Source organism: Equus przewalskii, chromosome 6, assembly GCF_037783145.1.
Source record: "Equus przewalskii isolate Varuska chromosome 6, EquPr2, whole genome shotgun sequence".
Lineage (NCBI taxonomy): Eukaryota > Metazoa > Chordata > Mammalia > Perissodactyla > Equidae > Equus > Equus przewalskii.
Genome location: NC_091836.1, coordinates 29,022,827 through 29,038,890, shown reverse-complemented (window position 1 = coordinate 29,038,890; position 16,064 = coordinate 29,022,827). Strand labels below are relative to the sequence as shown.

General features: G+C 39.8%; 1 protein-coding gene across 2 annotated transcripts in view; it reads right to left on the bottom strand.

The window, feature by feature from the left end:
• TBCEL (tubulin folding cofactor E like) overlaps positions 1 to 4,069 on the bottom strand; it is a 74,216-nt gene extending 70,147 nt beyond the window's left edge. Inside the window, exon 1 of one of the 2 annotated variants that reach the window (XM_008513723.2) lies at positions 3,875 to 4,069. Coding sequence is in view for 1 of the 2 variants with exons in the window: in XM_070625063.1 (XP_070481164.1) it covers positions 2,533 to 2,538 (6 nt within the window). In the remaining variant the exon portion in view is untranslated. Of the gene's footprint in view, positions 1 to 2,532; positions 3,025 to 3,874 lie in introns of those variants that run through there. The other variant, XM_070625063.1, reaches the window with a different exon arrangement.
• Between the last annotated feature and the right edge of the window lie 11,995 nt (positions 4,070 to 16,064).

The following is a 16,064-nucleotide window of genomic DNA, read 5'->3' as shown; positions in this document are numbered from 1 at the left end:
TCTAGTGAGTGAGAGAGACAGGATTCAAATCTAGGCTGCCTGACTCCAAAGCCCTAAAATTAAACCAATTTGCTGAACTGACACTGCTCAGTTCATTTATATCATTTGCTCAAAACTTATGTGTACCTACTATAATTTAAAGCCTCATGCTAGGTCAGTGAGTCTCAAATTTTACTGAACGGAAGAATTACCTAAGCAGATTCCTAGATTCTGATTCAGTAAGTCTAGGGTGGAATTTTCAAAACCTGACATTTTAACCATAAATTCAGTCAAATTCTGATTCACTTGGTTTCTAAACTATACTCTGATAAAGCCTGTGTTAGGTGTTCGATCCTAGAGATTGGGGGACACTTGAGCCTCCTGTCCTCTATGAGTTTACAATCTAAAAGGGGTAAAAAACAAGGTACACAAATAATATAAAACAACACAGGACAAGTGATGTAGACAATACAGGCAAGAAAGATCTCAGGAAGAGGGCTCATCTGTAATGAAATGAAGATGAGTAGGATTTCACAAAGAAAGAGAACACATTTCCCAGACTTTCAAGAATAATGTTATATACAAAGGAAGGTACAATGAGTAAATAGCTTGGCAGGAACAGAGGATTTGCATTTAGGAATGGAAAAACAATGTCCAAAAAAAAGTAGAGGCTGTACAATGCCAATGTCCACCTCAACAGTATGGGCTTTATTCAACGCTGGCCCTGGAAGCTGCTAATGGTTTTTGAGGAGGGAAATGATAAATTATAGCAACACTCTTTGGAAGAATACTCCGATAAAGCTATGCAAGATCCAGTAGAATGAGAATAACAGGCAATGGGAATAGTTAGGCTGTTAGCATTCTAATCTCAAAGAAAGGAAGTCAGAACAGGGTAGTGGAAAAGATGAAAAAGGGCGGAATGGTAACCCAATAACTAATTGCATGTAGGGCAAAGGCAACAATCACAGCTAAATGATTTCTGCACCTCCTAAATCCAAATTGTATCACTATCAGTTTCACCTTACTTTTTAGAACTTTTTCTTATATAGCTAACTAGGCCCAAAATATATAAACAGTTCACTTATTTTAAACACAACCCACGAATAAAAGGTCAGTAAATAGGCCTCTGAGTAGCCAAAATACATGTCACATAGCTCATACACTAAAAAAAAAAGTATTACATATATGATATATATAATATATAGCATAATATATATTATATATATGTGAAAAAACATTATTCAGAGCTACACGATCTCATTTTACACAAAATTCCAACAAATGTAAGCATCTAATTTCCAAACCCACAGCAGTTTGGAAGCAAAAATTAGAAGGGGAAAAGAGCCTGCTATAGGTGGACATACTTAAAGAGTCTGAGATTCAAGAGAAGAAACGAAAACTATAAAAAAGCACACACAATCACTCAGGGTAAATTCTCCACGACTGTTTATTGACAGGTACACATGATTCCCAGAAAAATGAAATTAATGAGAATCTTCCTTAATGTTCCAAACAGCTACCACAAAGAGAAAACATGTAAACATTCATTAAAGCTAAATATTTTAAAACAAATATTTACCTCATTAAAAGATAATTTTTCAAGGATGGCTGATACATGCCAACATAGCCCCTCTCATCAGTAACCAAGATATAGTCAACAGATAGTTAAATGTAAGAAAGATATTTTATAATACACAGTTTGAAGATGATAAGGATGTTTTTATAAGGCATCTAATCAAGAATGTGGCCTCACAGATGAAGTTTAACTTGGGCAATTCTTTCTTGATGGTTGTGCATTTGAATTCCATGTTCCAAATAACATGAAGGCATTCTCCACAAAAAATAACACTAGTGAATGGGTCTTAAATACATACCGTATAAATTTACCTACTGAAATCTGCAACATCATTTGACACTCAACATCCTGGAACAATAGGCTATGTGACAAATTTTAAAAGGACTTTAAACACAGCAACACATGAAGCCCTCTCACTTTGTTTACCAATACTCATTAATGTTCATTCTAATACTATTCATATAAGGACCTCACTTATTTTATAAATAGATGAAAACATCATTTTTGTGGGGAGAATTAAGATGTTAACTAACTCAAAGTCTTGCTCAAGTTTATGACTAAGTTTAAAATATATACTAAAGCCATGAACCTATACCTATAATCATGCAGAAAAATGTTACCATGTGTTAATTACTGGAATAAGAAGAGTTAGGTTTCAGATTGACATTTTTTTAAATAGCATAAAAGCAAATCACTGTATATTTTCAAGACTAACATTAAAATTACCTTAGCTATGTTGTAGGGGTAAATCAACTAAATGGAACTAGGCCTCTCATATTTCAGACAGAGCATAAGGATAGAGAGAATTAAAGCACATACTTATTTCAAAAATTTCATTAAATGATCAGGCAACATTAGGATTACGGTACAAAACACCAGTCAAATATGCTACATGTTATAACTATGTAAACAAATGAAGCAGTCAATTGCACCTGGTTGGCGTCCTCTTCCTTCCCCCCGACCCTCCATCTCCTTACCATCATCCTTGCTTTCCAGAAGCAAACATGAGGACACACTGAAGCCAAAGAAACGTGCCTTGGAGATGGTGTTTTTCAAACTTCACCTTGTGACCCATAAATCAATTTAGTGGGTTTCGGTCAGAAGTTTTTAATGAAAGAGAGTGGAGTATAATAGAAATTATCAGAATGCATCACATATAATAAGAGCAAACACTGCTTTGTGAAACGTTTTGTTCATCGGTACCTTTGTACTAGATCATGATGTAAAATGTACTTTTTGCTACGGGGCATGATGGGAAAAAAAAATTTGAAAGCTCCTACCCTAGAACGTTTTCATTAGTCCTCAGCACCTACACAGAATCTCTCCTCAAGATGGACTCTGGACACCAAGTGAAGAGCTCCAGGGCCCGTAAAAAGAACTAGGAGATGCCTTAGCAAAGGCTGTACTCGGACCTGAAAGGATTGCTAACTTCCCCAAACAACAGCCCTAGGCAGTGCCGACAAGCTCCTGTAGCTTAGCAACCTTGAGAGTAGAGCTCCTCCTTCCTCCACTACTGTAAGCAGTTCAACTCTTCCAACCAACTTTCCTTAACTACAACTGCTAGAATCACTGTGTCCCAATCACTCACGTCAGCAATTCCCAGCAATCTTCCTAGGAGAGGACCTAGAACTCCGTACTCCCCATTCTCAACACAGACCCGTACATTCCCGCCTCCTCACACATCCCAGGACAGGGTACCCTCTTCCCAGGCCCCAGTTTATCCCAATCCCCTCATTCTCAGGGTCTTCCAACTTGGGGGCAAAACGATTCTCCCTAAAGCCCTTATTAAAATACCGCCTCCTCTGATCAGCCCCTGGAAGGAGCAGGCCTAGTGTCCCAGGAACCTGCGAATGCTCCTTTCCCCTCCCTGGGGACACGTCCTCTATTTTCTTTTTTTTTTTTTTTTGGTTCAGTGGGTCAGACAAGTTGCCTGTTTCCCCAGCAGCCCCGGACTCATCTCCGGTTCCCATCAGCCAGGGGCATCCTCCCATCCTCCCGCCCCTGGGGCACAGGGAGAAGCCTGGATTCTCCCAGGAACCGGCTCCCCCCATGCCCTGCTCCAACCCAGGGCCAAACTCCCCCTCGCAGCCCAGGGCCCTCCCCGCTCCGCCAGCCCGGGTCAGGCCCAGCCTCCCGCCAGCCCCCGGCAGGTGTCGCCTCCCTCCCCGTGGCCCAGGTGGGCCCCGTCCCGCTCCGAGTTCTTCCCGACGTCTCCTCACACGGCACCCCAGCAGGAGCTGCCCTCCGCGCCTCGGCTCCGGGGCGGAGCGCCTCGGGCCTCGAGAAGCCGGCGGAGCCGGCAGGCCGGGCTCCACTCACCCCTCAGCCCGGGAGGCGGGGAGCTGCTGCGGCGGCTCCTCGGGCTGCGCCTCGCCTCCCCCCTCCCGGCCACCGCCGTGGCCGCCGCTCAGCCTCGGGCCTGGTCCCGGCCGCCCCGGCCCGGCTCCGCTTCACCTCGGCCCCCACTCCGGCCGCTGGAGCCCGGTGTCCTGCATTGACCCGGAAGCAGCTTTTGCGGCCCAACAACAACACGTGACCCTGCCGCACGTGTTACGTCCGCTGCGTGGATGGGGGGGGCGCGCAGGAGGAGCGGGTCCTCCCCAACCAAGCCCAGGTTGCCATGGCGACAGGGATGCGTGTGCTGGCCTGGTTATCACTAGAAACACACCTCATCTGCTCTTTCTCTTGCCTGTCATTTGAAAGGACACTCCCAGGTGCAAAGGAGGAGTACAAATTGTCACATCAGAATGAAATAGGGGCAGATCAGAGCAGAGCCTGGACAGCTGAGAGGCTGCTGCCTTACAGAAAGGAGCATTGAGCTGAACATTTCCAGACTTACCTGGAATTTTATCCTGTCTCCGACACTAATTTGCTGTGTGGCCTTGATCAACTCACTTATGTCTCTGACTTAAGTGTCCTCACTAGGTGAGCTCCAGGCTGTGATCTAATTTGATCCTAAGATGCTTTTGCATCAGGATTTGGTAGCACTCTGACCTTTATTCTGTGTCCCCTTTGCAAGCCTGCAGCATCCTGAGTTTTCAGTGCTTGACACCCATGGAATAATACCAGCTTCCATTCGGTACCAGGCGCTGTACATAAGCTGTTTCTAATTTTTACAACCTTCTAAAAGTAGGGATTTTGTAGAACTGAAAACTGAGGTTCACAGAGGTGAAGTGATCTGCCCAAGAGTGCCCAGTTAGTAAAAGTGACCAGGCTGAGATTTGAATCCAGGTCAGTCTGGCACCCAAGTCAAATGCATGCACTTCACATTTGCTCCAGCTATTGCTGGACTTACATTGCTGGAGCTATTGCCCCAGCTCCACACACATTATATCTGACTGTTGAGCTATGGTTGGTTAAGTGCTTCTTTGTCCATTTCTTTTGCAGGAATGTATATGGAATAGGGACAGTGCTGGCTGATCCTGAAGAGAATTCAGCCTTATATGGACATGTTAGCCAAAGTGCTAGGAGTTGAAGAGGTCTACATGCATAAGGTGTGTGTGCTTTCATGCGGTGTGTATCAGGGAGCGGGTGAAAGATTGTACTGAGCATGCATGTGTATGTATTGGTTCCTAGAGGGAGGAAGACAAAATTCTTTAGGGGGAGACCCAGTAGCAGCTTATCACCATCAGTTCTTGGAGACTTCCTTCTCTCGTTTTGTTTTATCCCCTAGGTAGGGTATAGAGCAGTTAGACGAGAAGGAGCCTGAAAGAGCTGGGTAAAGAAATTGCTCTGAGGACCAAGAGGATGGTGAGCCAAGCACTGTGGCTTCTGTTGCAGAGATGGGGGCTTTCCTCTCCCTTCTGCAGAGAAAAGAGGACCTTTCTGGCACTTTAGGGTTAATGGCTTTGAGAGCATCAGGATCATTGGCATGACCACTGTCAGAAGTATCCTCAGTGGCCAAGACTGTGAGAAGAGCAGAGTGAAATATACACAAAGGAGGGAGAACAAGGTGGATGCTGCAAGGGCACTTTGTTGATAGACTTACTTGTGAGCTCAGGTACACCTGGGGACATCCAGAAACACTTAGGAAGCTAGATGTCCTATGAACAACTAGGAAAAAAAGGCAAGAAATTTGGGTTATTACAGTTAAATAGTGTATAATGTATATAAATACATATATGAGTATTGTCTGTAACTGGGTGTAATTAGTTACGTGCTTCTTTGTTCCTTTGAGATATCCTTGAGGCATTTTTCTTTTGTTCCTATGTCTCCCCCTATAGAGCAAACTCTTAAGATCAATCTCTCTCCCCGTTTTGTGTCTATCTCCGTAAGACAACCAGAATTATCTTTATAAAAATTATCTATCTGATCATGTTATTCCCTGGAGCCTAAAATCCTTCCGAGACTCCCCAAGACTCTCAGGGTAAAGCTGATACCAGCTCAACACAAGGTTGACATGAGGGAAGCCATATTGTAGAAAAGAAACCTTATTGTCACTTTGAATGACCTCTGATTAACTAGCCCAGACATACTCTGTAGATTTTCTGGCCCCTCCCAGCTGCGATAAGATGATAACTTTGTTCTTTTGAGTTCTCTAGGAATGTTTATGCTGATAGCCGTCATCAATGACAACTGAAAGAAGATCAGGGCACAGGGCATTGTTGCAGTCTCTGATGCATATCCAGTACAACGAAAGACTATCAGGAACTAAGACCAGATGTCTGCCCCTACCTGGAGATCAGATGGAGGCCCCACTCAGAGACCAGATGCCTCCCCCACCCAGAGACCAGCACTGTATATAGCTGGCCTGTACTCTTTGTTCTGTAAGATGGTTCTTTCAGACATTTGTCGGCCATCTTCCCTCTTGCTAGCAAGCTGTAATAAAAAACCCTTTCTCTCCTACCACCTTGCCTCTTGACTATTGGCATGTCTTGAGGCGGGCAGATGACCACCCTCAGGGGGTAACAAAGTCACAGTTATTAAGATGTTCCTCCAGGCTTTTCATGAGCTGGGCCCTGCTGATCTCTCCAGACTCATCTCTTGCCTGTCTCCTCTTGCTCTATACCTGCTCTGTTCAACCTGGTAGCCACTAGCCACATGTGGCTATTTAAATTTAACTTAATTTTAATTTTTTTAATTAAGTTAAATTAAAATTGCATTTCCTGAGTTGCATGACACTAGCCACATTTCAGGTGCTCAGTAGCCATGTGTGACTCGTAGCTATCCTATGGGACAGTGCCAATACAGAATATTTTCATCATCACAGAAAGTTCTGTTGGGCTGTGCTGCTCTGTACTCTCAATTCCTCATCTAGGATATGTTCTATGGGAATTCACTCTATTAAGGCCTTTGCTGGAAACATTTTTCTTCCAGGTCCTTGAACTGAAAACTATGCACAATTGCTTATTTTCTTGTTGTCTCCTTAATGAGCATGTAAGCCTCAATGGAGGCAAGAGCTAGGTATATCTTTTCATCATTGAGTCTCCATTGTCTCTAAAAGAGTCATATAGAAAAAGGAGGTGGGGCCAGCCTGCTAGCACAGTGGCTAAGTTTGCATGTTCTTCTTTGGCAGCCCAGGGTTCACCGGTTTGGATCCCAGGTACGGACCTACACACCACTTGGCAAGCCATGCTGTGGCAGGTGTCCCACATATAAAGTAGAGGAAGATGGTCATGGGTGTTAGCTCAGGGCCAGTCTTCCTCAGCAAAGAAAGGATTGGCAGCAGATGTTAGCTCAGGGCTAATTTTCCTCAAAAAATATTAAATAAGATAAATAAATAAAAAATAAAAAGGAGGGAGTGGACATTGAACTAAAGTGAGAGGAAGTACTAGAAAGGCAAATTTCTGGTCATTTTATTAGAAATTGTTGATGATTCAATTGTCTTTACTTACAAACAGCAATTTTATATGGTTCGACCTAATAACATGGTAGAACTTTGGAAAAATTGAAACTGCTTCAGTTAGTTCTAATGAGTTCCCCGTCACTGGGATAGATTAAGCAAAGGCAGAATCTCTTAGAGCAACATATAAATCATTCCTGAATCAGTTAGACTGGTTGACCAGCCTGATTCTAAGATTCTAAGTCTGTTTTCCTCCACTGAGTCTTTAATTCAGGGTTGAGTATGCTATCACAACAACCATAGCTAGCTGCAATCTACGTGCCAGACACTGCTCAAGATATTTCACAGAGATTATTTCCTTTAATCCTCACAATGATCTTATGAACTACATTTGGTACCATCAGATTTACCAAGTGAGACTCAGGTTAAGTAACACACCCAGCAACATACAGCTAGTAAATGGCAGAGGCTGAATTCATATTTTGGTCAGTCTGACACCAGAATCTGAGTTCATGATAACCCTGTAATGATGGGACATAGTTCTCTCATGAAGTTTCAGTGATATATTTGCACGTCCTTTTAATTCAACAGATGTTTCTTTTATAAGGGATGTATTCCTTGCACTTAGCTTGGTGGTTTGAAGAAAGCAAAGATTCATAAGGCATAGTCCCTACAATGTAGCTGGAAAAATAATGTATATGCTTAAATAACAGTGATATAGGAAAATTAAAGGTATATTACTTTAAGAAGAGGATAAGGGAGTCATCTTCTTACCTGAAGACTTCACCCAAGTAGGCAGAAGGATAAGGACAGAATTGTATGAGAATTCACAACCCCAGTACTGAGATGGGAACTAAGGAGAAGAGAAAAACATCTGCTTCGCTTGAAAGAATAATGGCTGGTTTGGCAATTAAGCGTGCAGTACTGGTCCTGGTTTTTCCGCTAACCAGCCGTGTCACTTGATCTCGTTCTACCTTAGAGCTTTATCTACCGAATAACCTGAATTGGATAAATTACCGTGGTGAACCAACTGAAATTATGTGTAAAATATTGCGTGTATATGTATATACACATTTTCAAGAGGAAATGTCATAGATTCCATTGGATTCACAAAGAAATCATAACTCAAAACAATTTTAGACTGCCTTGTTGCTTTAAATTCTGCAATTCTGAGATTCAATATTTTATTTTTATCAACATTATTGACACATCTGTTATGAAGTGGACTGTCATGCCAAGCTTAGTGACCAAGCAAAGGGCAGAGATATTTTTATTTTAAACTGGAGAGTCATACCTAGAACTATTTAGAAAGTATCTGGATTTCCTTACTGGGCAGAATACAGTCTTGAAAAAACAACCCAATTTGGTTTTCCACAATTTACATAAATAGATCAGTCATAGATGCTTAATTTTTAAGGAGGCCTTACATTTATTAAAATCGTTTGCAAAATTGCTGGAAGTCTCACTAACTCTTCTTAGTTTTTTTCATTGTGAAGAATAACATACATACAGAAAACTGGATATATATCATATACATAAATGTACAGCTCAGTGAATTATTACAAAGCAAAACCCCATGTAACTACCACTGTACCAAGTCACAGAACATTTGCCAGATTCCCAAACCCTCCCCTTCAGGCCCTACATCCGCCATTCTCCCCAAAGTTAACTACTCTTCTGCCTTGTTATTGTAGCTTATTTTCCCTTGCTTTTAAACTGTATGTAAATGGAATCAAATGAGATGGCTTCTTTCACTTAACACCGTAGGAGTCATCATGATGTTGCATAGAGCTGTAGTTTATTCATTTTTGATGCTAAATAATATTTTATATTATAATCACACCCCCATTTATTTATCATTCCACTGTTGAAGGACATTCAGGTTGTTTCCAGTTTTCAGCTATCATGCATAAAGCTGTTATGGACATTCTTGTGCTTAACTTTTAGTGTACATATATACACATTTCTGTTGGGAATATGCTCAAGGAATAAATTGGTGGATCATAGCTTTACATCAGCAACAGAAATATAGTACAAGTCACATATATAATTTAAGATTTTCTAGTAGCCACATTAAAAAAGTTTTTAAAAAGTGAAATTAATATTAATCGCGCATTTTACTAACCCAGTATATACAAAGTATTGTCATTTCAACATGCCATCAATATGCACATTTTCTTTTGAGGAAAATTAGTCCTGAGCTAACATCTGCCACGAATCCTCCACTTTTTGCTGAAGAAGACTGGCCCTGAGCTAACATCCGTGCCCATCTTCTTCTACTTGATATGTGGGATGCATGCCGCAGCAAGGCTTGACAAGCGGTGCGTGAGTCCACACCCAGGATCTGAACCCGTGAACCATGGGCCGCTGAAGCAGAACACGCAAACTTAACCGCTGCACCACCAGGCCGGACCGAATATGCACATTTTTAATTGGCTATTTTACATATTAAATCTTCAAAATTCAATGCGTATTTGACATTTATAGCAATTTGGACTAGCCACATTTTGAGTGCTCAATAAGCAAATGTGGCTATTAATGACTATATTGGACAGTGTGGCTTTAGATAATACTACCAGTTTTCCAAAGTGGTTGTGCCAATTTACATTCCTGACAGCAGTGCATGAGAATCACAGTTGTTCCATGTCTTCATCAATGCTTGGTACTGAGAGTCTTTTCCTTTCTTTTCTTTTTTTGAGGAAGATTAGCCCTGAGCTAACTACTGCCAGTCCTCTTTTTCGCTGGGGAAGCCTGGCCCTGAGCTAACATCCGTGCTCATCTTCCTCTACTTTCTATGTGGGACGTCTACCACAGCATGGCGTGCCAAGCGGTGCCATGTCCGCACCTGGGATCCGAACCGGCGAACCCCGGGCCTCAGAGAAGCGGAATGTGTCAACTTAACCACTGTGCCACCGGGCCGGCCTTGTTACTTTGAGTCTTTTCAATTTTAACCATTCTGACGGTTCTATAGTAGTATCTTATTTTGGTTTAATTTGCATTCCTTTAATGATAAGGAGGTTGAGCAACTTTTCCTGTGTTTATTGTCCAGTTGACATTCCCTTTCTTGAAGAGTCTGTGCCCTTTTTTCTAGTGAGTTGGTCTTTTTATTTTTGGTCTCATAAAATTAGTTGAAAAGTGTTCTGTCTGCAAAATTTTGTGTAATTTTGTTACCAAACCTGAAGTGAGTTCGCTCACCCGTTGCGCAGCAAACTAATCTCTGACACCAGGTGTGGTGGAAGAAAGTAGGAATTTTATTTTTGCACAGCACTGAGCAAGGAGAGAGGGCAGCTAACGCTCAAATCCCAAACTCCCCGAAAAGCTAAAAGGAAGGGATTTTATTTGGGGTTTTAGGTAGGGGAGGGGGAGCATATGCCCTTGCTGGTCGGAGCTTTCCCACCAGCCTGTCTTTGGCCTTGAGACTACTTGCAGAGAGGAGGGAGCCCATGACCTTGCTGGTCAGCAGCTTTCCCACCAGCCTGTATCTCTTTGCGGGAGGAGATAGTCCAGTTGCTTGTCCTTGACGGTGTCTGTCTCCATGGAGGATGGTCGATTCTGGAGCCAGAAAGCCAGAGAGTAAGCAGGGAATGAGTGTTTTGTTTTTAACCCCATATATGCTGGGTTCAATGTGGGGAAACTGATATCAGAGTCGATATCAATTTGGCATTATTAATTCTTTAGATGATCGTTTGAGTTCTCCAATGAAGCCATTTGACCTAGAGTTTTCCGTACGGAAAGTTTTAAATTACAGACTCAATTTATTTCATAATTATAATGCTATTGAAATTTTCCTATTTCCTCTTGTGTCAGTTTTAGTAAGTTGTATTTTTCTGGGAATTTGCTCACTCCATATAAGTGTTCAAATGTGTTAGTATAAAGTTGATCATAATATCCTATCTTTGTCAGAGTTTCAGGATCTGCAGTGACATCTCATTTTTATTTTGGATACTGGTCACTTATGCTATGTCTTTTTCCTTGATTAGTCTCACCAATTTTGTTGGTCTTCTGAAAGAATCAATTATCAGTTTTGTTGAATCTCTGTTACATTTTTTCCTGTTTTATTATTTTCTACTTTTATCCTTATTATTTCCTTCCTTCTGTTCTTATTGGATTTAATTTAGTGTTCTTTCTCTCACTTTCTTCTTTTCTAAAATATGTATTTAGAACTTCATATCTGCCTCTAAGTACAGCTTTAGTTGTATGCCATAGTTTTGATATGTAGCATTTTCATTACCATTCAGTTTTAAATATTTCCTAATTTTTTTGGCCTATTGATTTGATGGATTATCTTAATTAACTTTTTAACGTTGAACCAGCCTTACATGGACCAGCCTCTCTTAAGTTTAAACTTTGCTCAGAGAGTATACTCCATATACTCTTTTGGAAATTATCAAGCTTTGGAAATTATCAAGCTTTGCCTTATGGCTCAGCATATGATGATTTGGGGATTAATTTTTTGTGAGTGCTTGAAAAGAATGTGTATGCTACAGTGTTGAGTTCAATGTTCTATAAGTAATTAGATCAAATTTGTTAATTGTGTTGTTCAAACTTCCTATATTCTTATTGACTTTTTGCTGTAAATTGATTTTGTAACAATTGTTACAAGCAGATTAATTGCATGTTGTATTAGTTACTGAGAGAGGTATGTTAACATTTCTGACTATGACTATGGATCATTTGGTTTTTCCTTGTGGTTCTGAAAATTTTTTATTTATGTATTTTGATACTATGATACAAGATACATATCAATTGAAAATAGTATTCTCTTTTGGATAAGTTGAACTTTCTCTCCTTATGAAGTATTCCAGTTATCCTCAGTAATGCTTATAACCTTAAAGATGATTTTGTCTGGACTTTTCTTTGTTGGAAGGTTTTTTCTCTGTTTTTTAAAAAAATTATTTTATTGAGGTCATAATGGTTTATAACATTGTGAAATTTTAGGTGTACATTATTATCAATCAGTTTCCGCATAGACTGCATTGTGCTCACCACCAATATCTAATTTTTATCTGTCACCACACATATGTGCCCCTTAACCCTTTTTGTGCACCGCCCCAGCCCTCTTCTCCTCTGATAACCAGTAATCTGTCCTCCTTGTCCGTGTATTTATTTCGACATATGAGTGAAATTATGTGGTGTTTTTCTTTCTTTGTCTGGCTTTTTTTTGCTTAACTTAATACCCTCAAGGTCCATCCATGTTGTTGCAAATGGGATAGTTTTGTCTTTCTTATGGCTGAGTAATATTCCATTGTGTAAATATACCACATCTTTATCTATTCATCAGTTGATGGGCACTTGGGTTGCTTCCACTTCTTGGCCATTGTGAATAATGCTGCAATGAACATAGGGGTGCATAAGTCTCTTTGAATTGTTGATTTCAAGTTTTTTTGATAAGTATTCAGTAGTGGGATAGCTGGATCATATGGTATTTCTATTTCTAATTTTTTGAGAAATCTCCATACTGTTTTCCATAGTGGCTGCACCACCAGCAGTGCATGAGGGTTTCCTTTTCTGCACATCCTCTCCAACATTTATTTTTTGTCTTGGTAATGTAGCCATTGTAACAGATGTAAGGTGATAGCTCATTAAGTTTTGATTTGCATTTTCCTAGTGATTAGTGATGTGGGACATCTTTTCATGTGCCTATTAGCCATCTATGTATCTTCTGTGGAGAAATATCTGTTCATATTGTCTGCTCATTTTTTGATCAGGTTGTTTTTTATCATTGAGTTATATGAGTTCTTTGTATATTTTGGAGATTAACCCCTTGTCAGATAAATGATTTGCAAATATTTTCACCTAGGTGGTGGGTTGTCTTTTCATTTTGTTCCTGGTTTCCTTTGCCTTGCAGAAGCTCTTTAGTCTGATGAAGTGCCATTTGTTTATTTTTTCTTTTGTTTCCCATGCCTGAACAGACATGGTATTCAAAAAGATGCTGCTAAGACTGATGTCAAAGAGTGTACTGCCTATATTTTCTTCTAAGAGTTTTATGGTTTCAGATCTTACCTTAATTTTGAGTTAATTTTTGTGTACAGTGTAAGATAATGGTCTACTTTCATTCTTTTGCATGTGGCTGTCCAGTTTTCCAAACACAATTTATTGAAGAGATATTCCTTTCTCCATTGTATGTTCTTGGCTCCTTTGTCAAAGATTAGCTGTCCACTAATGTGTGGTTTTATTTCTGGGCTTTCAATTCTATTCCATTGACCTGTGTGTCTGTTTTTGTACCAGTACCATGCTGTTTTGATTACTATAGCTTTGTAGTATATTTTGACGTCAGAGATTGTGATGCCTCTAGCTTTGTTCTTTGTTCTCAGGATTGCTTTCGCTATTCAGGGTCTTTCGTTGTTCCATATAAAGTTTAGGATTCTTTTTTCTATTTCTGTGAAGAATGTCATTGGGATTCTGATTGGGATTGCATTGAATCTGTAGATTGCTTTCGGTAATATGGACGTTTTTACTATGTTTATTCTTCCAATCCATTTGCATAGATTATCTTTCCATTTTTTTGTGTCGTCTTTGATTTCTTTCAATAATGTCTTATAATTTTCAGTATATAGGTCTTTCACCTCCTTGGTTAAATTTATTCCTAGATATTTTATTCTTTTTGTTGCAATTGTAAATGGAATTGTATTCTTGAGTCTTCTTTCTGCTAGTTCGTTGTTAGAGTATAGAAATGCAACTGATTTATGTGGGTTAATTTTGTACCTTGAAACATTGGTGTAGTTGTTGATTATTTCTAAAAGTTTTCTAATGGATTTTTTAGGATTTTCTATATATAGAATCATGTCATCTGCAAACAGTGAGAATTTCACTTCTCCCTTACCAATTTGGATATCTTTTATTTCTTTTTCTTGCCTAATCACTCTGGCCCAAACCTCTAGTACTATGTTGAATAGGAATGGAGAAAGTGGGCACACTTGTCTTGTTCTTATTTTCAGAGAGACAGCTTTCAGTTTTTCACCATTGAGTATGATGTTGGCTTTGGGTTTGTCATATATGGCCTTTATTGTGTTGAGGTACCTCCATTCTACACCTATTTTATTTATTTTATACCTTCTACATCTATTTTATTGAGAGTTTTTATCATAAATGGATGTTGGATCTCGTCAAATGCTTTCTCTTTGTCTATTGAGATGACCATGTGATTTTTATTCCTCATTTTGTTAATGTGGTATATCATGCTGATTGACTTGCAGATATTGAACCATCCCTTCATCCCTGGTATAAATCCCTCTTGATCATGGTGTATGATCCTTTTCATGTATTGCTATATTTGATTTTTTCAAAACTTTTTCCTTTTTCTCCACAAAGCCCCCTGGTACATAGTTGTATAGTTTTAGTTGTGGGTCCTTCTAGTTGTGGTATGTGGGATGCTACCTCAGCATGGCCTGCTGAGTGGTGCCATGTCTGTGCCCAGGATCCAAACCAGTGAAATGCTGGTCCGCTGAAGTGGAGCGCATGAACTTAACCACTCAGCCACGGGGCCGGCCCCTATTGCTGTATTTGGTTTACCAATATTTTGTTGAGGATTTTTGCGTCTATGTTTATCAGCAATATTGGCCTGTAATTTCCCTTCTTTGTATTGTCCTTGTCTGGTTTTGGGGCCAGGGTTATGTTGGACTCATAGAATGAGTTAGGAAGCATTCCATCTTCTTCAATTTTTTGGAATAGTTTGAGAAGGATAGGTATCAAATCTTTGAATATTTGATAGAATTCTCCAGAGAAGCCATCTGGTCCTGGACTTTTGTTTTTTGGGAAATTTTTCAATTACTGTTTCAGTCTCTTTACTTGTGATTGGTCTATTCATATTCTCTATATCTTCACTCAGTTTTGGGAGTTTGGATGAGTCTAAGAATTTTTCCATTTCTTCTAAGTTGTCCAATTTGTTGGCATATAGTTTTACATAGTATTCTCTCATAATCCTTTGTATTCCTGGGGTATCTGTTGTAGTTTCTCCTCTTTCATTTCTAATTTTATTTATTTTTAGACTTGTCTCTTTTTCTCTTAGTGAGTCTGGCTAAGGGTCTGTCAATTTTTTATCTTCTCAAAGAACCAGCTCTTAATTTCATCGATCCTTTCTATTGTGGGTTTGTTTTCTTTTAAGGAAGATTAGCTTGATCTAACATCTACCACCAATCCTCCTCTTTTTGCTGAGAAAGATTGGCCATGAGCTAACATCTGTGCCCATCTTCCTCTATTTTATATGTGGGATGCCTGCCACAGCATGGCTTGATAAGTGGTGCATAGGTTTGCACCCAGGATCTGAAGCACTGAACCCCAGGTTGCCAAAGCAGAGGGTGCAAACTTAACTGCTACACCACCAGTCCAGCCCCTCTATTGTTTGTATTTTTGTTTTGTTTTGTTTTTGATTTCCATTTCATTTATTTATACTGTAATTTTCATTATTTTCCTCCTTGTGCTGACTTTGGGCTTTGTTTGCTCTTCTTCTTTTTCTAGTTCTATTAGGTGTAGTTTAAGATTACTTAGTTGAGATTTTTCTTGTTTGTTGAGGTGGGCCTGTATTGCTATGAATTTTCCTCTTAGAACCACTTTTGCTGCTGCATCCTATAAGAGTTGATATGATATATTCTCATTTTCATTTGTCTCGACATTTTTTTTATTTCTTCTTTGATCCATTGGTTGTTCAGTTTTATGTTGTTTAGTCCCCACGTATTTATGAATTTACCAGCTTTTTTCTTGTTGTTGGTTTCTAGTTTCATAGCGTTA